At 40.5% G+C, this 22,409-nt stretch overlaps 1 protein-coding gene and 1 long non-coding RNA gene across 3 annotated transcripts in view; one reads left to right on the top strand and one right to left on the bottom strand.

Annotated features, from left to right (window-relative positions):
* Positions 1 to 1,793: 1,793 nt before the first annotated feature.
* Positions 1,794 to 22,409, bottom strand: part of TENT4B (terminal nucleotidyltransferase 4B) — a 46,551-nt gene continuing 25,935 nt past the window's right edge. Inside the window, exons 3-12 of one of the 2 annotated variants that reach the window (XM_081015523.1) lie at positions 19,694 to 19,740; positions 17,919 to 18,039; positions 16,642 to 16,749; positions 13,611 to 13,739; positions 12,338 to 12,551; positions 11,313 to 11,439; positions 11,104 to 11,207; positions 8,622 to 8,803; positions 6,076 to 6,240; positions 1,794 to 4,602 (exon numbers count right to left, since the gene is read on the bottom strand). In XM_081015523.1, coding sequence (XP_080871649.1) covers positions 4,423 to 4,602; positions 6,076 to 6,240; positions 8,622 to 8,803; positions 11,104 to 11,207; positions 11,313 to 11,439; positions 12,338 to 12,551; positions 13,611 to 13,739; positions 16,642 to 16,749; positions 17,919 to 18,039; positions 19,694 to 19,740 — 1,377 coding nt within the window. In that variant the 3' untranslated portion in view covers positions 1,794 to 4,422. The remainder of the gene's footprint in view (positions 4,603 to 6,075; positions 6,241 to 8,621; positions 8,804 to 11,103; positions 11,208 to 11,312; positions 11,440 to 12,337; positions 12,552 to 13,610; positions 13,740 to 16,641; positions 16,750 to 17,918; positions 18,040 to 19,693; positions 19,741 to 22,409) is intronic. The other variant, XM_081015524.1, reaches the window with a different exon arrangement.
* Positions 20,204 to 22,227, top strand: LOC308482465. Its single transcript, XR_013989288.1, has 2 exons — positions 20,204 to 21,181; positions 21,274 to 22,227. It is a non-coding gene; the product is annotated as an uncharacterized lncRNA (long non-coding RNA).

A 22,409-nucleotide genomic window follows, 5' to 3' on the forward strand; every position in this document is an offset into this window, starting at 1 on the left:
AATTTTCCTTCTGTGGAAACCTAATGAACTATTTGGGCTCTGTACACACTACACCTTTAAAACACATTTTAAGCACATTTTCCCCCTTCAAAGAATTCTGGGCACTGTCATTTCCTCCTGACAGTGCTACAACTCCCACCCACCTTGAAACTAGTGTGCCCAGAATTCTTTAGAGGGGGGAAATGTGCTTTGAATGTGCTTTAAAGACATAGTGTGCACTCAGTCTTGGGCTAGAGAGAATTGTTTCCTTGCATAACCCATTATTAAAAACAGAACAAGCGTAACACAAACTATAATGCGACTTACTTGTTTCTGCAGGTGATTCTGTGATCACACACAGTGCCCCCCCCCGCACCGTGATCTATTGCTCCATATACATATCGCTGCTTACAGAGTCCTCCTTGCCTATGGTGGGGCTTCTCCTTGCATACAGAGAGATGCACCTTTCGTCAAAAAAAAAAGCAGCAAAAATACACTTAATAGGTGGCCCTGTGCACACAGTATAGTTCAACAAGGAACTGCTGTACCAGGGCCACATGCGTGACACATGCACAAAAATTGCTTTCCTTGCCAACCCATTAACTGCAAGGCTGAAGGAGACAGTTTGGCTATGAAATGTTCCCTGGCCTCTTGGATTCAGGCACAAATAAAATCAGGTCTATTTATAGACCCTCTTCTGCAATTACTGCACTCAAAGTAGGTTGTCAACAGATATAAAGGCCCTTGTAGGAGATGGAGTGGGAAATAAAATGTACTATACAATAAGCAGGCAACTTGAAGGCCGTGGGGTTGCTGTAGCATTTGCGGGTACAGCTAAGTCAAAGGCATGTGGGCTTCCCTATAATAAAAAGATCTACACACCTACCTGCCATTCTTGTACTGTGCTGTTGCCAGTCTCAGTAAATTCAAAACGAAACGTCACATACGCTACAGTAGATGATTTGCACAGCAGCCATGTTTCAGAGATAAAATCCTGGCTCAATCAGCCCAGGAGCATCAGCTCCTTCACTCTTCCCCTTTCACGAGCACCAAAGCAATCACACAAACAAGCTTCCTGTTTTGTGTGAGAAGCAAGAACTATTTTGGGAGACAAAAAACCCAGGATCCAACCCTGGTTTAAAGCTTGCTTCCAAACCCTGGCTCCTTTAGAAGCCATTAACTCTTATCTTCCAGTTTGTACATAATGGAAGGCTTATGTTAAACCAGGAAGCTGCAATTGTTTTGCTGTTCATGCAAGCAGAGGAGTGAACAGGGGTAAATGCAGGTATGTACCGTGTCGCACAGTCTCAGGACTCACGCCCAGGGGATCGGCTGCCACTCAACTCCTGGAATTGTTTCATGCCATCCCTCAGCCCCAACTTTACCACCACTATTGTGTAGTCTTTAGGGCAAGGTCCATAGCTCAGTGGCGGTGCATCTGCTCTGCATGCAGAAGGTGCCATCTCCAGGTAGGGCTGCTAGTCACTGTGGACAACGCTGAGCTATACAGGCCAGCCGAGTCTCGTTCAGTGTTCCTATGCTCCTATGTAGTCTGGCCATTTGGAGTTTGCAGTGGGTGGCTGGAGATTGTGCGCATGTGGATATGGGGGGTGGGGTGGGGGTGGAATCACATGCCTTTCAAAAGAAAATGGATGTCACGAATGATTTTAAAAAATGTGGGTGTTTAAACATTTATTTTATATCTATATATATTTCCACAAAATGTTCACAAAAAAGTATTCAAACTCAAAAAAGGAATTAGACTTGAGTTGAATACAGAGATGAAATGTACAAGATAAATGAGCAGGCAAAACTCGAAGCTATTTTCTTTTTACTTCAGATTGAAAAAGGCGAACAGTTCAACTGTCCAGTTTAAATAAAAGTTTTGCTTAGACATACAGTGTTTCATGAATACAATGCTGGTAATCTGAGGCAAAGTAAATACCTCAGTTTCTCCTTCATGCTTTTTTTTCTTCGATGTTGTCTTCTGTTAAGAAATATACTGTTTACAAAATGAAACTCGAGCAGTCCAGGAAAAGCTAATTTTCCATTAAAATTTATGAAAACCATAAATTGAGGCAAACCTAAGATTCCCAACGGAATCAAGATTATCTTCCCGCTACCACCACATTAAAATAATCACATGCTTATTGGAACACCAAACTCTGCATCCCGACAGAACATTTGTTTCCAACAATGAGGGTGATTCTTTGAAGAAGAAAAATTAAATAATGATAAAAATAATAACAACAACCCTTCAGTGTGGTTAAGTAATACAGATCGATGTATTACACATTTGTAACAGCGTTTGATAACAGCAGCTAGTAATACTGGATTACTATAATTTAGAATTTGTTCCCAAAGCAGTGAAGGTAGGCCTACACAGTTATAAAACATTTTTAAAATTCAAAATAAATACTTTTCAATAATGCATAATGTACTTGCAGCAAATTATAGTAACAAAAATATTGTTGATAAAAACTGATCAGAAAAGAATATGGATCTAAAATTGAAAACATTGACAGGTTAACATTCTTTTTCCTTTAAGCTTAGTGTTCTTGAGCATTAGGGTGGGCTAGGTTGTGTTTCCCTCCTCCATTTCCTTGGAAGTTAAATAAATGCTTTACCATCAAGAGTGTGTGTTTTATTAAGTTTTCAGTGATGACAGTTTTTGGTCGTTTTGCATTATTTTACTTAAAAAGCTTTTGCACTAGATCAGTGCTTATTAAAGGTCAAGTTGGTCTGCAATTATAAAAGAAAACATCTAAAAGCTAATATTATTCCTCATAAAAGGATCATCATCATTCTCCAGACTGGATACACTGAACACAGTCTTACATACTGAATACACTCACTCACTCACTCACTCACTCACGCAAACACACTTTCCTCTTCAAAGAAAAATGTTACAGTAAAAGTCACTTTACATTCTATCAATTAAAGTGCTCCAAATCCTTTTTGCAAACAATGCAAGTGACTACAAACCTACATGTCCCATTTTGCATTCATCGCATGAACTTCTTGTCAGTCCCACAGCATGGCTGAGCTTAGGAAATGTTCAAATGTTTTTTAAAGGTGGGGGTGGGAGATTTTTGACAAAGAAGTACTTGGATATGAAAAAGGTTTCAGCTCTTTAGACAGCAATACAAATTTATTTCCATTATTGAAGACCGTTTAATTCTTTGAGTGGATTTAAAAATATACCGAAAAAGGAATGAGATAACAAGGGATTTTTTTCCCCAACTGCCTTAACAGTTCCATTTCTCAAGTTTTTTTTTTTTTTAAGAAAAAGATACAAAGTTGCAAGGTAAAGGAGAAAAAAATGGGGATGAAGGCACAAAAAAAGACATAAGGTTTAGAGGAGGTCCCAAAATGTAGACATCACCAATGAACTTGAGATGTTTTCCTTCATGTAGCAAAGTGCTTCCTTCCCTGCCCCCCCTCAAGTAGCTTGGTTTCCTATCAAATAATAATAAAAAACCCCTAAGGGTTCTGATGAAAACTAACCTGGAATAACCCTTTTTGCCTGAGAAGATGGCACATCAGAAAGAAGGTGAAGAGTTCATTTTCCACTCGTGCGAGAGGAAATGCAAGCTCCAAGTTGACACATGATGCATTTTTACACTTTATAAACAAGTCTTTGCGCCCCTGCATCTTATCTGCCTTTTTTCCTTCAGAGAAGCAACATGTACAGACACATAAATGTGCTTTTAAATCATTTCAATGCTAAGAGGGGGTGGGGGAAGCACACCACAATTTCTAAGCCATATAACTCACTACGTTGTCCGATGTTCAGCTGACAGTTCAGATTATTATTATTTTTAAGCTAGTCCTGAGGGAAAAGGAGGGGGATGTTTCTACAATTTAAATGGCAATGTTATGTAAAAAGTATTAACAAATCCACTATTACAAATGTCAGTTTTCCTATATGGTCGTCTATAGATACACAATAAAATGGTAAATATATGCAAAAATAATTTAAAAATTATCATGCGTGAATTTACTCACTCTGAACTTTGGGCTTCCCTCAAAATATAGTATTTTTTTTCACTTTTTTATCCTTTTATTTTAGTTCATTACCAACCCCTTAAACACACTGAATACTACCCCCCCTACAGGTCAGCATAAAAGCTGATGGGAAATATTTATTTTACATTCAAGCTTTTATATCCTAAACAACCCTGTAGTAGCATATAACTTGCCACATAAGTGGCCTTTTGCTGATCCCTCCTCCCTCCACCCCCCTTTTGCCGTTATCAGTCTTCATGATCTGTTCCGTGGCGAGCTGGAAAAAATAAAAACTAAAATGCGTTGCTAATCAACGTTCCCATAGTCTTTTGAGACTCCAGATGAGGTCTGGGGATTCACTGTCCCAACTTACTCTTGTAGCATGTGAGAGATCATTGCACACAGAAGAACAGTCAAAATTGTCAGATAGGAGAACTATCTACAAAGGTCTGGAAGGACCACGTCCCTCTTGTGTTTCCTCTTTTTGCCGTGGAAAAACTGGTGTGATTTGCTGCCTTGGTGCTGTTTGTTCATGACCGAGGTGCCATGGCTTGAATTTGCTGGACCCTGGAAGCCTTTGTTGGAAGAAGTGCGGAATAACCTCGTGGATCCGTGCTGCAAAGGAGAAGACGAGAAAGCCAGTGTGAGCACCCTCGCTACGTACAGGTCATTTGCTCTCGCAACACATGAGCCACAGTTACGTGAGCGGAGAGGCAAGCAGCCCATGGTGCTTCCACACAAGGAATGAAGTCACATACAGATCAGGAAGGTTTATGTGAAGTTTCCAGGGCTACTCCAAACTAGCAGCTCCTAGCAACTTTATAATTAATCTTGCATTGTAAACTACATGTGGAATCTCTACAGACTTCTCACCCTTCAGGGGGGTATATAGTATCTCTTTGAATGCACCTCAATTACTTGCTAGTGGGAAAATGCCATTTTTTGAACTACTGGCCAACTGTTAAAAGTGATGTCTAAAATTTTGGCTTGGAATTTTCAAAATCTCAGCACTATTGTGCAACTACTCCAATCATGTTGAAAAAGAGGAGGAGGAAGAGCAAAAGCACATCCACATTTTAAAGATAAAATGGCATGGCACTGACAGGAAAGATGCAGAAGGCAGTGTTTTTTAATCCCTTTTGAATAATTTATAGAAAATGCATTTTCATTTCTGTGCTATTGCGCCATCAAATATTTTAAAAAATATAGGTGAATAAGTAGTAATTAAAATAGCTACTTGATTGGAAAAAAATACACAGCTAAAACGATGTTCACTGGAAAGATAATCAAAGAATCATAGAGTTGGAAGAGACCCCCTTGGGGTCATCTAGTTCAACGCCCTGCAATGCAGGAATCTCAATGAAGGTATGCTGTGGTATAGATGAATGGCAATAGCCTCACCCTAATGCACCACTGCACTTGTCAAAACAACGCCTCTAAATAAAAATACGCAACAGCCCTAAGGAGATCTACACCTGCGGAGACTGTGTTACTGATCCCAAAATACGTTTGATTCTCTGTGGCCTAGAAAAAACTGAAGAAGCAAATAAGGCAACCGTTTTAGGATGTTACACAGGTACCCCATAAAATGTGTGTGAACACATCATAACGATTCCAGGCATATACACAGAACATTCTGTGTCAGGTGCTGATGACTTCCAATAGCAGAGCTTTTAGAGTTTTAAATTTTGCACTATTTTTTATCTTAGGTTTCAATTGTACGTCACTCTGGACAGACATTTGCTCAGAACAATGGCCTAAAAATGTACTTCTCTACATTTCTTTTGTGACCACTGAAACCTCTTTTATAGATCCCTTTCCTATTGCTGGAGAAGTCTTATTTTAGTAGCCTCCTCATTACCATCAATCTCTGAAGAGGTAGGCAGAGGGAAGAGACCCCATCCCTCCAGATTTCAACCTCAAGGGAAAATATGCTAGCTTGTGTAAGCCTGAGGTTACAGAATTTCTGCAAGCAACAAAATGCTGTACTGAAATCCCGGGCAGGGTGGGGATGCCACTTAAGGATAATAATGATGGCAGTGGAAGAAGGAAGGGGACCAAGGTGATTGAGCCCAATGCCCTACCAACCTGGGACTTGTTTACAACACTGGATGCATTCACTGTTTGGCCACTTGGTATTTTCCCACTCAACTGCGTGGATCCCAGTGATATGTCCTGAGTAGCCATTCTGTTTGCTGTAGTTTGGCGGCAGCCCAGCTGTTTAGAGGTTTTGCATGGTGTTCCATCAGACTCCTGTTGGGAAACAGGCATCAGCAGGAACATGTCAGTTAAGGGGAAAGACAGGAGAGGCCAGTTCTTTCAGATGGTCAGCACCTTCAAAACTACAACCAGGTAAGGGACTACTGCTCTCAAATATAAGACGTGATAAGGGCCCTTTATTGCTCCCAGATCCAGTGACCTATCAGAATCACATGTGTACGAAGGGAATGTTCCCAAATCACATTTCATGTATGTACTATGCAAATATTCTCCACAAAAATGAGCTTTTAAAATGCTGGATTGAGGCAAGCATCCATCTAATTATTTTAGACCCACCAACAGCTGCATAAAATGCAATACTTCCCTGCCTTTTCTTTATGTAACTAGCTTTTATCATGTTAGAGAGGCCTAAGGAATTAGCTCTTTTTGCATTTTCTGGATAATCTGCTTCTATGGAAGCCATGAGGCTAGAGGAGAGAGAGCTCTTTAAGACAATCCCAACTCATACACCGTTTCCCCTCTTTTTAATTATCTCAGAGGCTAATGCAAGTCTGGCAAATATTTGCTGTCCTGATCATTTTGGCTCATGTCTGGCACCAGGAATGCCTAAGGAAGCAGGTCCTATACAAACATAAATTTCTTTCATATCCTACAGATGCCAATACACTTTCCAGGAAACCCAGATCTAGAAGGCTAGGCCTGCACAACTACTGACCCACCAGCAATGTACTAAGGGCTGCTGGGAGCTTCAGCATCCATTGGGTTGGTTTTTTGTCCCAGGCAGTGAAAGCTGGAGAATCACCTAGTCTCTGTTGGGCAGCCATACAGGGCTGGTGAGCTATATGCCTTGCCAGTTACAAGTGCAGCTGTACAAGCACATGCTGCTTATATCAAACCCAAAAGACAGAAAGCAAAAGCATCATATTGAAACCAGATTGAGACCATCTCAGTCCGGGAGATGCTGAATGTGTGCAAGGGTACACCAGGGAATCCTGACAATTGCCTAATTATTGCAAGCATTCACTACTGTATGAGTAGTAGGGGAAAGTATATGCCTTTCTGGACATTTTAAACTTCCATCTTGTGGTTTTTGGAATTCCCATGTGAACAATCAACGCTCACCAAATTTTAGGGCATCCACTGAAACTAACATATATAGTTTCTAAGAACATAAAATAGAAAAGCAGATATTGCCATAATTGCTGGGTTGCATAAACAACAGTGCTGCTTTAAAGTATGCTTAGAGGTGCTTGCTCTGTATGGTTTTGTTTCATTTTAAAACTTATGTTCCTTGAAGATCAGACTCATATAAACCCCGGCATCACTAACCACCCTCTGCACTCTTCTCAGAGGACTGCCATGTTCCATCTCCCACTGCCTTGGAGGTTTAGGTGGCTGGGACTGGCAGAATGGTGTTTTTGACTATGGCATCCAGATTTCAGAACTTCTTCTGACGAAGGCAGACTACTAGCCTTCGCCTTGGCTTTTTATTAATTCGCTACATGCTTTTATGTTTTGCCAAACTTTTGAACTGTCCTATGCTTTTTTGCCCCTCTCACAGGTTTGTATCTCTTTTTTTATTATGTCTTGTTTTAATTGATAATGTAAGCACAGCCTTCGGGAGCTAAAAGATAAGAATGAGTTTATAACTGAGTGCAAACAAATATGCTTTTGCAACTCTTCACAATTCTGTTTCGTTTTTAAACTGTTTTAAATTTAAAAACAGGAAAATTCAAAGCTGCCCATCCCTAAATACACAAAACAACTTTGTGGTGATAGGAGGGGGTTCTCCTGAGCAAAGCAGTTTGATTCTGCCTTTCTCTCCATGAAGAAACAAAGCAGCAAAGAGGGGAAAAAATACTGCTATAAAAAAGACTATTAGCACAATTCAAAACAGACAAAAGGAATAACTTATCCAAGTCTGAAATCTTTAACTAAAATGTCCCTTGAACCAGGGCTGTCTTTAGAGCCCTCTTAAAAGCTGGTGTTCCTGGAGGGGTGGGCACATTTCTATGGGGAAGCCATTGCATAACCTGGATGCCACAATTTTAAAAGGTCGTTTTTCTTGCTCCCATTAACTGAACTTCTGCCAACGGTGCTACCACAAGGGGGGGCCTCAGAAAACGAGCACTGTTTCTGAATGGGTTCGTATGGGACAAGGCAATTCCCAAGATACCATGTTCCCTGACAACTTAGGTTTTTATTTTAAAAGACCAGAGCCACAGCACTTCAAATTGAGTCCGGAAACAGTGGCCAGTGAAGACAACACAAGAATTGCATAATATGGCCTTCCATATAGCTCCAGCGAAAAGTTTGGCTGCTATATTCTGGGCCAGCTGGGGTAACTACACTGCTTCAAGGGAAGTGTGTATTATAATAATCCAATGGGACAGTGACCAGGGCACAATACTTACTACGTCGCTGGAGCTGGAGAGTGTAGATGACGACGATGATAAAGGGCCTGATGAAGAATTTGATGAGTGTTTGCTTGGTGTCTCTGTTTTACTTCTAGGTTTCCCTAGTGATTCATTTCCTTCGGAAAGATTATTGTTGCATTTGTCCAACTGCTGGTTGTCTATCAAGGTCACCCCATTACCTGTTAAAAAGTACAGAATAGTGAGCACATAAGCATTCTTTCACAACAACGAAGTTGCTCACAACAGTATAGAGAGTTTTGGATTAAGGGGAATATGTGGTCCAGCCCCACCCAGCATGGTGAATAGTCTGGGGAAAATGTACACCAGCAGTATTAGGAGGGCCACAAGTTCCCCACCCATGTTAGATGAACACACACTGTGCTCCCTTCTCAGACCAACAATGGGTTGTAAAGAAAATCAGTTTCCACTTTTGCATCATGCTTGCAGCTGAGATGCATTTAGTGCAAAAATGACATGCAAGACGGGTTTAATTTGTTTCAAAGCCCTGAATGACAATAGGTGTTAAATGGCATTCAGGGCAGCAATCCAGTCATATCTGAGACCGTGGCTTTTAACCAAATAACTCTATCATGTCTATGTACTACTGAAACCGGTGTTAACACAATGAACACAACTAAGGTAGATCTGTTACTCCCCAAGGGATTTCTTCATTACTAACTTTAGCTGGATTGGGGGGGTATTTAGTTGAATCCAGTTAAGTTTCTCTAAAATATTGTAGGTAATTATCCAAGCGTTGGTCTGATCTAACTTTGCTTCATCCTGACAGAGCTTGTGCAAGGCAGGACAGACACACCAAGGATGGCATAGCATAGCTGAAAGAGGATGACATGATGGAAAGCTAAGTGAAATGTTGTCGTTTTAAACTTTAGAACTTGGGAGCATTTTTGTTGGTTGTACACTACTTTTGAGCTTTTGGGAAAGTTGCATAAAGTATTTATGGGTGTTAATAAATGGCGTAACAAAGATTGCTGTCAGAGACACAGTGCTCCAAGTGCCTATTACAGACATGGAACTTTTCAGTTAATGCTATGTCAAAAGAATTTGCTAAAACTTCGGTTAAATCCATGATTTGCACAAAGAACTCTTTGGCAGAGTGGTTCTCTATAACACATATACTACTCCTGGGAGGAAGGCATTATCTCTGTAACCAGAAACACACACTCCTCAGAGACTCATGTTTTGACACATGCTGTATAGAACAGGGACTCTCTGTCAAGGTATAGATATGATCATTTATCTCAATTCATTTTTATTTTTATTCCTCAGTTCTTTGCATTGAAATAGTTAGCTATCAAATAACCTTTCTGGTCTCTCTGGACCATGATTTTTCTTTTCCTTGCAGGCTTCTCCACCCTGCTTCTCTGCGTCCATCAGTGCAATCTTATGCACATTTGTTCAGAAGCAAACTCCATTATATCTAGTAAGTGTGTTTAGAATTGGGGCCTAGGTCTATATCAATAAAACAAAACAAGCTTTGCTGAATAGGAGTATTTAGTAAATTGCCTGCAACAGTTCTTTCATCCCTCCAGTGCATCCCAACAACATGTTTTCTTAGAAACAACTCCTGTGTTCAATGGGGCTTACTTTTAAGTAAATGGGCACAGGGTATCACCCACAGGTGGTTTGAAAAGCATGGTCAACTGCACTTCTTTCAGCTATCTTTGACACTGTAGTTTCTCCTCTACCTCCTGTTCTCTGATTTCAATATATCGTAGTCTGGATCATCAGAGTCTGCATGCTTCCATACAGGCTTTATGCTGTTCAGAATATCTGGGAATAGCAGGCCTTGATTTAGTGAGTGGCCAATTTAAGTTTATGCAGCTTTGGTTTTCTTTTTGACTCAACCATTCTAAGTGTTATGACAACAGAAGGGACTACTGCCAGATTAAGCCTCTAGCAGATTCTGCTGTCAACATTTCAGTCTGCAACTCATGAGGGTTAACAACGTGTTTTAAAATGAGAACTCCCAACTACAGTATGTCATACTCAAGTAGACCCACTGAAACTAATGGATTTAAATCACATCCACTGACTTCAGCAAGCCTACTCTTGAGGGGGGAAAATCTGCCAGATACAACCCAAAGTATCTTATACTGCTTATGGAACTTCCACAGCCTATATTCTATTCTATTTGAGAATGTCACTATTTATTACTCCCTGTGTTCTTTCTACCAAAGTAGTCAGTTATCAAGCCAACTTTTTCTCTCTTGATCATGAACCTATGCTTGCAGGCTTCTTGCCTCTGCTTTTCTGTATCTGTCCATGCAATCTTATATATGTTTACTAAGAAGCAAGCTCCATTATGCCTGAAGCTTTTTGTGCCACTGTCCATAATGCAAATCAAACTTTATTGAATAGGAAGAAGCTTTTATACCTATATTACAGGCCTCCCTGCCAGGATCTAAAGTGAACTTTTGGCTGCAAGGGTTTTGCAAGCCTAGATACAGGAAAATCTTACCATTGCATGACGTCTCTGTGCTATTCTGCATTCCCCATTGCTTTGATATCCAGTCTCTGTATGTTGCAACTTCTTGTGTTACTCTGATAATTCTTCCTAATATACTGTGAACATTTTAAGAGAAAGGAAAGGTTAACTGGATTTTTAAAGGATGGGGGGGGGGAGAGTGACATCACTAATGAATCCAACTTGGGACATATAATGTTTACCTTTCACTTTCATTGTTGGGATAATATTTAGCTATTGGCGATACTGCATGGCTCAGAACAACATATGCATAATCAAAGGCCTGTTTCACTTGCATGGCACCATAAGAACTCCTGCCAACATCATTACCTTAAAAAAAGAAAACAACCATTAGGGTGATTGTAACGGGTAAACATTTTCTCTGAATATAATATGATTTTACACAGCAAAAAGGAAATTAGTCCCAACAAAACAAAACAAGGTAATTTACCAATCAACTGGGATCTAAATATCCCAATAATACAAAATGAAGTAATAAGCAATTTTATTACACAAATATTGCACTTTTATATCACAAATATAAAAACAGTTAAAAACATAACCTGAAATTATTCAGCTCAATAAAATAATCCCAAATGCTTTTTGACTTTATGGTCTTCCTCAGTGTTCCTTAAGGTGAGGGATATAAATATACATATACATATACATATACCTATACATATACATAGAAATAATTCATCAGCTTTTTGCTTTCCAGCTTCTACTGTACAAGTTGCAGCTACGGAATGGCAATATATTAAAACACACAATATAGATATTTGCAAATTTCACACATTATACACATAGAGAGAGCATGTGTGTATGTATGTATACAAATATGTGAGCATGTGTATATAAGGTGGGTCACTATTACTTTTGGCTTATGTATATATATTACTCAACTCTAAAACTCTATATAATATAAACAATTCCAAACAAACATAACCTGAAATTAACTCAACTCTAAAATAAACTGAGACACATTTTGGTCTTAGGGTCATCCTCGTGGGTCATCTGTGTTATATATATATTTGTGGTATAAAATCTTTTTTTAATACCAGTTTTATATTACTACATTTTGTACCATTTAGACCCCCAATTTGTTGGGAATCACCTGAAACTAGATAGTATGCAATTCAGGAACTACTGCTGCTTTGTTGCATCCTTGGGTTAAAAGTCTCCATAGAAATTGTTTACTTTCCTATGGCCTAGTGAAAAGCCCAAATACCTGGTTGCAGTGGGTCTTCAATATACAACATTGATGGTCTATAGCCATCTAGCATATTCTTTTGCACTTCATCCTTAGCCACATATGAGCCACCATCCTTTATTCGGATTCCTGTTTTCAGGTAGTTGAAATGACGCCCATATAATTCAAAAAATTCTATTAAAAGGACACCGTAGTTGGCATTGGGGGTACAAGCATCTTCTCTGGGATGTAGCTATTGGAGGGGAAACAAGAACAAAAAATTATTTGCAAAAAATCTCCAGATTCCTTTACAATCCATGTAAACACTAAAATCAATAGTGAAATTAAAGAATCAACCAATTTAATAGCTGGCTCAGGGGACAAAACACGAAAAGCTTTTGCACATATCCCATCACTCAATTATTTCCGATGCAAAATGCCCCAAGCCTTCCACTCAGACTCTGTGGGTGTCTGGGCAAGTCATTACCTTACTCTGCCCCCTGCCCCAAATTTATAAAATACAACGAAATAAATGATCAACCTTCACAGGATTCTTCTGAAGGAGGAATGAAATGGAACGTTGCAACATACACACTTAACACACAAAAAAGACCTAAGCAGATTGTAAGTGAAGCACACTGTATAGTGAGTGAGCTGAAGTTGGGACCTGGGATATGCAAAACCAGACTAAAACACTTGTCAATATTCTACATATCTGGACAGGCTTGCCTAAACAAAAGCAAGCAGGCATGCTGAAAGGAGTGCAGTGAAGACACCTGCCGGATGTCAATAGGAAGGGAGTTCCAAATTGTTAAGTGTTGCCACAATAAAAGATCAATTTCTTACAAAATGCAGAAAAAGAATTATGTAGCACCCGTAACAGTGGCAGTTCAGCCGATCAAAGCAGCTGAATGGGCGTATCTGGGATGAGGCTACCTCACCACATTGTTCTGATGTTATCACACTGATCTTCCTCCTCTGTCTTCTTCCCTCCACACCCTTTCCTTTATGTTTCTTTGCCTTTTTAGTTTGCAGCTAAAAATATCCCCAAAACATCTGGCAGAAATGGTACAAAATAATTCAAAGCAAATAATTAGTTTAAACAAGTGAATGTTTTAGAACTGCTATTACCAAAGCAGTGCTCATTCCACTAAGTTTGCATACTAAGTTTCATTATATGCAATTTTTATAGTAATTATTTTATTACAGCCAATGGGTGGACTACAATGTTGTGTGCCCTAAAGTGATATTACACTTAAAAGAAGGGAAAGGCCATTCATGACCTAGCACATAATAATTCCTCCCAACTTACCTGGAGAAAACTGACGGCCATTAAAAAAAGACTATAAGATCCAATTCCACCTGTAAACACTTCATTCAGGTCCCTCTGCAACAAGAACTGTTTTAATACTAAAACTAGATATGGCAATACAGGATATTTCTGTGGGAGAAAAAGAAGATGGGAATTAGACTTCCATTTACAGTGGTACCTCAGGTTACAGACACTTCAGGTTACATACGCTTCAGGTTACAGACTCCGCTAACCCATAAATAGTACCTCGGGTTAAGAACTTTGCTTCAGGATGAGAACAGAAATCGTGCTCCGGCAGCACGGCAGCAGCAGGAGGCCCCATTAGCTAAAGTGGTGCTTCAGGTTAAGAACAGTTTCAGGTTAAGTACAGACCTCCGGAACGAATTAAGTACTTAACCCAAGGTACCACTGTAAGTGGTAGTGCTGATCAGTACAGTACTTGAGAAACAGTACAGGTAGGAAATGGTTTTCATTCAATGGGAAGGGGTACAACATGCTTCACATGTGTGAAGTCCAAATTTCCATCTCTGATCTTGCTACTTAAAAGGATCTGAGATAGCAGAGCAAAACCTATTATTATTATTATTATTATCATCATCATCATCATCATCACCATTATAATCATTAATCAAATTTATATACCGCGCTATACCTGGGGGTCTCAGGGCGGTTCACAGAATAAATCTATACCCATAATGCTGGAGATCTACTGCTGTCAAGGCATGCAGCATTTGACTAGATGGATCAATGGCCTGACCCAATGTAAGACTGTTCTTTAACCAAAGCTTGAAACTGGATGAGCACCACTAGCAGAAGATACTAATACTACTCAGAGATACTAATACTACTAATACTACTCAATTAAGTTCCTAATCCGAGTTACCACTGTATTGCACAAAGAATATGGGTCTGATCTCAGCAGATATTGACAGCTTAATAGGTGAACTGTCACTCAGTGGTGTTCAAAGTACTCATGCCTTGCAAGAGAAAAAGGGCCTGCCAATTTATTTGCTGATTTGCTACTTGCTGAAACAACAGATAATGGACTAGCATGACTAGTGGACAAGCCTCCATGGTTCCTTTTCTAGATTCCTTCTCACACTGAACTTTAACTTCCAGTTTGCTAACAAAATGTGAAATCAGCCTTCATACTTATTGCCATAAGCCACCTTACAGGCACTCTCAGACACACCATAAAATGTACAACCTGTTGGTTGTCTGTCTAATAACAAACAAAACTCCTCTGGAAACTCATCCAATGCTAAAGGTATAAGAGCTTTCTATACTGGAAATAGTACGTGATACCAAACGCTTGCATTAATTGTACAATCCAATTTGGTAATAAATAATAATATAACCTGCTCAAAAAGTCTACTTTAACTGGGGAGAGCCACAGACAGATCCACACATATCCTCTGGTGCCATCTAGTGATAAAATAATTAAAAACAAGGAGCAACACCATTCAGGGTCAGGTGTTCTGTCTTGGGAGACAATGGAGTGTGCCTCCGGGGTTGAAGTCAAACTGCTGCATCAGCTGCACCGGAGTGACCTCCCCAGGACGCAAGATTGAGCAGTGCGTAAGGAGGTGCTAGGCAGCCCAGATGATAAGAAGCCCCTCTCAGCCTCGCTGATGTGGTCCAAATGAAAGCAGAGCAATACATTTGGCACCAGCTTAGCTACATGTGTTGCTGGAAGGAGGTGTACAAGGCGCCATTCAAACATCTTAGGGACTCTACTCCAGATTTGTGTAGGGTCTATTCATTAGCATTTCCTGAAGACATCCCACAAGGCAGTTGTTTAGGATCAGAGCTGTCCTTCTCCTAGATAGGCTACCTTCGCAGGCTGACAAGCCCCACCTGCCCCTCTCGTAGGACTCTACTACCCTTCTTACTGGCCCCAGAGTGCTAAGGACCACTTTGGCAAACAAAAAGCTAACACTTCCATTTCTATTCTTTTGTGAATAGCCTTGGCATGCAGGCAGGCTCAACTTGGTTGTAGTTGCAGGACTGCCCATCCCGTTTCGCCACCTGAGGTGAAACAGAAATGTGCCACCTCCTGCCCCCTGCTGCTGCCACTCCGCCCATCCCACCACTTCTTCTGCTGTCAGAATGCCCCCCCTCTTACCAAAACTCATTGTTTCCCAGGGTGGGGAAGACAAGCAGCAATGTCATGCACCAGGATGCCTCCCTCTTCCCAAAACTGTGCCGGGGTGGGGTGTGTTCCGGTGGCAGCAAAAAGGCTGGGGTGGATGGGGTGCAACTGCTTAAGCTTTCGCAGCCTGAGGTGGCTGCTTCACCCCGCCACATGGGTAGGGCAGGTCTGACCCCAGAACCACCATCCCTTCCATACAACTTCTCACAGGCTCTGATTAAGTCCATTTGCCATTTTAAGGCTTCTTTTTCACCAGAATACAGATCACACTGTACCAGAGAGCTCTCAAACAATCAGGAGAAGCTTTTGGGAGACAACATGATGTAGGAAGGCCTGAAGAAAGGCAGGCAGATTGCAAGAGCTTCTACTAGAGTAATCTACCATTGGAGATACCCTATATAAATGCTTTGGACCTCTCAATTTTTTCATTGTTTTCACTCTTTTAAACACGGTTGGGTTGAGGTTTTCTAGCAGCCTCCTTCTCCAACCTGATGCTCTCCAGATTTTATTGGACTGCACAGTTTCATCTATGCCAACCACTGGCCAGGCTTGCTGAGGCTGATGGGGGAAAAGGAGTCCAACAACATATGGAGACCATCAGAAATACCATGTATTTTTTTAAGAAACGGAGAGAGGAGAAACAACATGAATTTTCAAGAACATGCCTCAAATCTCCTGTTGCCTACACCTCTTGAAGCTTAGCCATGGCCTCAGCTACACAGGCAAAGAAAAAGCACTTTATATGGGTTGTTTATGCATTCTACACTGTGACACCAGAAGGCACTGTGGAGTTCTGTTTTTGCTCACCCAATTTCTCATACAAAGTTTGCAATGCGTTTTACTGAAATGCTTCTTTGATGTTTCCATGTATCAACTAACCTTGATAAAATCTCTGATGAGAAGAGCAGCTTTTACCCCATTCTGTACATTAAAACTGATATCAACCTTTACTTCAGTGAAGGAATCAGTCAGTTTAATTATAGGGACCTGAGGAAAAAGCAAAACAACACATTTATCTCCAAGAGTGAACTCTCTTTCTCCTATACGCTTAGTCTTAGACAAGGACAGCACACACTTAAAATTAAAACAAAACAATCTTCACAGAGCTCAGCCTTTTGCTACATACAAGAGGTCCTTTATACAACCATGGAGGGATGCAATAGTACTCCAGTCACAAAGCAGTTGCTTTTCAGTCATGAACAGGCAGCAGGGGGAGATAGGAGGCCACAGAATAAAGCTATTCTTCACGTAAGGCCTGACATAAGAAGCAAGCCATTCACATCCCAGAGGTGCTTCTCATGTTACTTCAGAAAGAAAACGTGGCTTTATCATCAGGAGCTGAATTCACATGTAAGGATTTGAGGAAATATCATTGAAAAAAGCAATAGCAACTAGACTCAAATCCATAGTGCTAAAGTACATCAAGGATTTGAAATTGGTCTCTAAAATTTTTTAAAAGTCTAGATTATTTGGCTAACTGTTTACTGAGACCAGAATGCAACAACACTTGTGACCAGAGGCTTGAGGATGCCCTTTGAAACCAGACTTTTCTTTGAACTGCAGACCGCCAATGACAACAACCCCCAATGCGGTGTTCCCAAACTGGTTTTGGCAGTCCTTTTGCTGTGCAGAATGATGTGTTTGTTGGGAAATGCAAACCCAAAGCTCCTTTGGGCATGCACAACCAGTTGTGTGGTTCTCTGGATTCTGGCACAAGAACAGCAATAAAGCAAGGAAGGCTTCTTTTAAAAGGATACTGCAAATTGTCACACTGGCAACATTTGCAGTAACTGTGTGCCCATGAAAAAAGATTCATGGTTTGTGTTCTTCAACCTCCCCCATAGTTGTTTTGCTGAGAATGAGAACCTTCCTTACCAAGCCCATTCTTACTCTATTGCCCCTTCCTTAATCTTTTGGGCTTATTTGTATGTGTGAGGACCCACTTCTAACAGATACAGAGAATTTAAAAAGCAACAGCAATCAACAATAATTTACTGATTCGGCTTGCAACTTTCAGAGATCAAGGGCAGCTGTACAGTACAAAGTTCCTTTAGTGTATTTCTTTTTTCTTTTTCTATTTGTTAAAGAATACCCAATTTTAGTAAAGCAGAGAGAGAGAGAGAGAGAGAGAGAGAGAGAGAGAGAAAGAAACTTACAGTTGCTTTGTCTAAAACCTTTACTGAACCTTCATCTGCCACATTGTGTTTCCTGAGAGCCTCTTCCAGGGTCCATAGCGGCAACGTCTCCCATTTCCCAAACACAACTAAGTCTATATCACTGAAATTAAGAGGCAGCAAATTAATAGACGATTCTCTATGAAGTAAATTCAGAAAGACCTTTCTTTTTAATCACAGAACTGTGATTAAATTTGACACAAAGCTTTTCTAGGGCAGGGATCTAAAATCCTGTTCATGCCATGTATTTCTGAAGTGAACAGAAGTGACTCAAAACACTTTTCTTGGCTGTGAGAGTTCGAGAAACGGCACTCTATGGCCACCTCCTAATATACAAACTAATATCCCTGGCAGTTTGGTGGCTTGTGGCTCTGAAGTCCCCAAGTCTCTCAGACAAATAACTCGCAGCTCACAGGTTATGAGGAAATCTGTAGAAACAGAGTGTTTCTCAGCTGCAAGATCCAAGATAGGGTGGGGCGGGAAACACACTAAGACTCCCTGAACCACAGCCACAGAGGCGATACAACTAAATGCGCAGGTGAATGTACACAATCATAACCACAGCAAAGGTACAGGATGACACAAATAGCTCCAACATAGATAACCCATCCCCTGTGCCATCCTACAGAATCTGGGACCAAGTACCTGAAATACCATCATTACCCAAGTGAACCTTCTGGGGTCATTCTCCAAATTCCCCTGTCTTCAGATATAAAGCGAGTATCAACTGCAGGAAAGGGCCCTTTCTATGGCAGCTTCCCATCTTTGGAATTCCCTCCGCGGGAGCTTTGCCTGGAGCCTTCACTGTTACCATTAAAATACCAGGCTGAGGACATCCTACCTACTTGAGCTTTTAACTCGCATCCATGGCTTTTAATGGTTTCATTTTGCTACTTCTACCCTGTGCCAATTCTTTTCTGACACTGCTGTCATTATTTGTTTTTGGAATTTATTATTATTGTGATTTTTAACTTTAAACCGCCCCAAGGAGTTTTACGGTTGAAATGTGGGTTAGAAGCATCTATAAATCAGTTAATCCTCCAGCTTAAATGCATCACCAGCCCAGTGTTAGAACACAATAGGTGGCCAGGTAGGTAAGCAGGTAGGTATTTTATTGCACAGCATCATCTAGGTCAAATACTAAATGACAGTTCAAGCAGCTGTCTCTGAAGTGTCTACTCAGGGCATTGCCTGACACAAGCTGCCCTGTGGAAAGGAGTGAGAGACAGTAAGGGAGGCATGTAAATATACCAACCAATGCCTACTCCAAGTAGACTGCCCCTTCTCCTTTCCACAGGATCACAAAATGTCCTGCTGAAACGAACAGGAGATTGAGGGAGCTAGACAAAAGATAAACCGGGTGTCTGCTCCAGCTAGACTCTCTTCTCCTGGATTCTGATGAGCTTCAATAAATCTTACTGCGGTTTTATTATTGTATTCTGACTGTACTTGCAAGTCACATTGGCCAGATTTCCATTGGTAAAGATTGGAAATACATAATTAGAAACAATAATTTATAAATGTGCAGGACTATCTTCTGTCAACAGCCAAGTCAGTAAAGGGAAAGTGATGTTGACAGCGACTTTGACTCCCTTGAACTTCAAATTTGCTTTCCGGTGAAATTATATAACTTTTCATCTCCATAACATCAAAACAGCTGTTATGCAATTTCAATATGACTTACAAGTTAAATATAAGCAGGGAAGGAAAAATGTGATATTCAGTGTAAGAATAAGGGGCAATTAAAGACTACTAACCTAGTAGGTAAATATAAACCAGTCTTAAAACTTCCAAATATCTGTACCTGTAAAAAAACATGAAAGTAGGAAGTTAAAATCCTTCACCAAAAACATATGGAGAAAAAATTAACATTGAATGTGACTGCCCTCAACTGGCAGACTTTGGAAAAGCTTGAAGAATAATATAGGACATGAATTTGAACTCTGAATATTCAACACCATAGCAGCTAATTGCCAATTCTAAAAAGTAATGTTATTAAGTAGGCACTTTAACAAAATTATTTCAAAATTAGATAACTGTTATATTCCAAATACCATGTGAATTGTAATGATTGAGAACAGTAACACTATACTCAATTTTTAAAACTTACAAACTCTTACAAAAATAATTGAAAGTGGAGGGGGAAATAAACCGCTCCTCTTGGTGCCTTTACAACTCAAAACTTATTTTCTGTTTATGGCCCCATCTGCACTATACATTTAAAGCAGCGTCATACCACTTTAAACAGTCATTGCTTGCCTCACAATCCTTGGAACTGTGGTTGGGTGAAGGTGCCACGAGCTGTTAGAGCTCCAATTCCCTCAAGTTCCTTGGGAAGAGTCACTGGTTGTTAAATCACTCTGAGAACTGGGACTTTTGGAAGGTGAAAGTGTCTCCTAACACTTCTCGGTGCCCTTATCAAACTACATTTCCTAGGATTATTTGGTTTAAACTGGTATGATACTGCTTTAGATAGCATAGATGGGGCCCATATTAAGAAAAAGTCAGCTCTCGACCACACTTGGAAAATGAGATGAGTATAGCTTTATCCATTCCCCTCAGACTGGACAAATGGGAAGAAGCCAAAGCTCAGTGAGAGCATCTGCTTTGCATGAAGGAGGTTCCAGGTTCAATTAAATAAAAATATCAGGTGCCTGAGAGCTGGCACCTGGTGCCACCAACAATTGACAAAACTGAGGTAGGCAAATAGTCTGATCAGGTTATGCCAGCCTTCTACAATGTACCTACTGCCATCTATTTGTAAGAAAATTCTGAATTTCAATTATATCCTTCACGTGCCATAATTTAGCAGCTCTCTTCAAACAGATATGCTAACTAGACATTTTGTGTCATCATCATGCTGAGCTGTGCAGAACAGAGAAAACACAGTCACACACACACACACACACAGTGGAAACAACTCCAGCACAAACAAATCACAGTAACTGCAGGTTCTCCAAACTATAATTTAGACCGACAAGATGTGCTCTTTGGGGAAGGCCGCAGCAGCACACAAGTTTTTCTGCAGAACCTGAAGTGACCTTCAGGATTATTTTGAACCCCGTGGTTTTCAGGATCCAAATAGCCGGTAGTATGTCCCACCCCTTTCCCGCAGGATTTGTAAAGCGTATTCAACCTTTGTTTTTAAGAAGGACCACAGTATTGCCAACTCAACTTATGAAGCTTCCTTCTACTGAATCAGACAAAGCAAGCCAGGATCCCTCCATCTTGCACAACTCCCCCAGGTAGCTCTCCCTTTGCCCTGCAAGCCAATATCTTTAGAGACATAGGAAGCTGCCTTTTACTAGGCCAGAATTATTTGCCCATCTAGCCCAAGATTGTCTATTCTGACTGGCAGTGGCTCTCTTGGATTTTAGGCAATGAGAAATGCTTTACCTTCTACCAGATTCTTGCTACTGGAGGCATCAAGGATTGAACCACAGGCCTCCTCCATGCAAAACATGACCTGAACCACTGAGCTATGGCTCCTCCGGTCAGTTTTCAGAGGCCGAACTCTTTCCTCCAGCAGGTTTTCCTGTACTGAACTTTCACACACTCTTATCGTAATTACGCAATACACAATGTGAAGTCAATGTGGTCAAAACAACACAAGGTTTTATCTGAGAGAGCTAATTCTGCTCAGCTTTGAGGACCCTGGGTCACCTTATAATTGAAACTCTCTTTCAGTGGAACCAGCTATATAGAAACGATCAGTGATAAGACTGATCCTGGACTTAGTGTAAATACTAGTGTGCAGAGATTAGAAAGCCCTTTAAGTTATGAGGACTCTGTGATGCAAATCCAGGCATAACTCTAGCTGCACTCCTGATCCAAGGCTCCTTGGTGGACATGGGAGAGTCACTGTGATAGGTGCCGAAAGATTCTTGGCATGTGCATACCCTCCTAGCCACCCCACATTTAATAACAATGTTTGTAAGCATGCGCCAGGCTTCCTATGCAGGAAACTGCATGGCGTCATGCTAAGGACCATTTAGAGTTTTAAAATGCAATGGTGTACTGTTTGTTCTTTTTAACAAGGTTTACTTTCTTTTTCAAAACCAATCTAACATGTTTCCTCTTCATGTCAGCTGTGCTGTCGTCCCAACCCCAGGATAATTAAAGCCTCTCTCAGCCACTCTTATAGTGGAGCCCAGCTGATGCCAAGAACAGTTCTCACTTACTAGGAATGTTTCCGTCTAAGCACATTCCCTGGAGCAATAGAGCAAATGACACAATTGCTGGCTTCTATAAATAAAGGCATAGTTTTAATAAATGCTTGCTTAATACCATCGATCCTGTTTTATCTTTTTTCTTAAACACACCGAGTGTACGCAAACTACTTAAAGAAAGAAAGAAATCCTCTTCCCTAAAAAGGAGGCAGGGTTCAAGAGCTTTCTATGAATTGTGCAGCCACAGGAAATATTTCTATGGAATATAAGACTGCAGTGTTTTCATTTCAGTCCAGATGTGGAC

This window comes from Podarcis pityusensis (genome assembly GCF_964106645.2).
Source record: "Podarcis pityusensis genome assembly, chromosome: 8".
NCBI lineage: Eukaryota > Metazoa > Chordata > Lepidosauria > Squamata > Lacertidae > Podarcis > Podarcis pityusensis.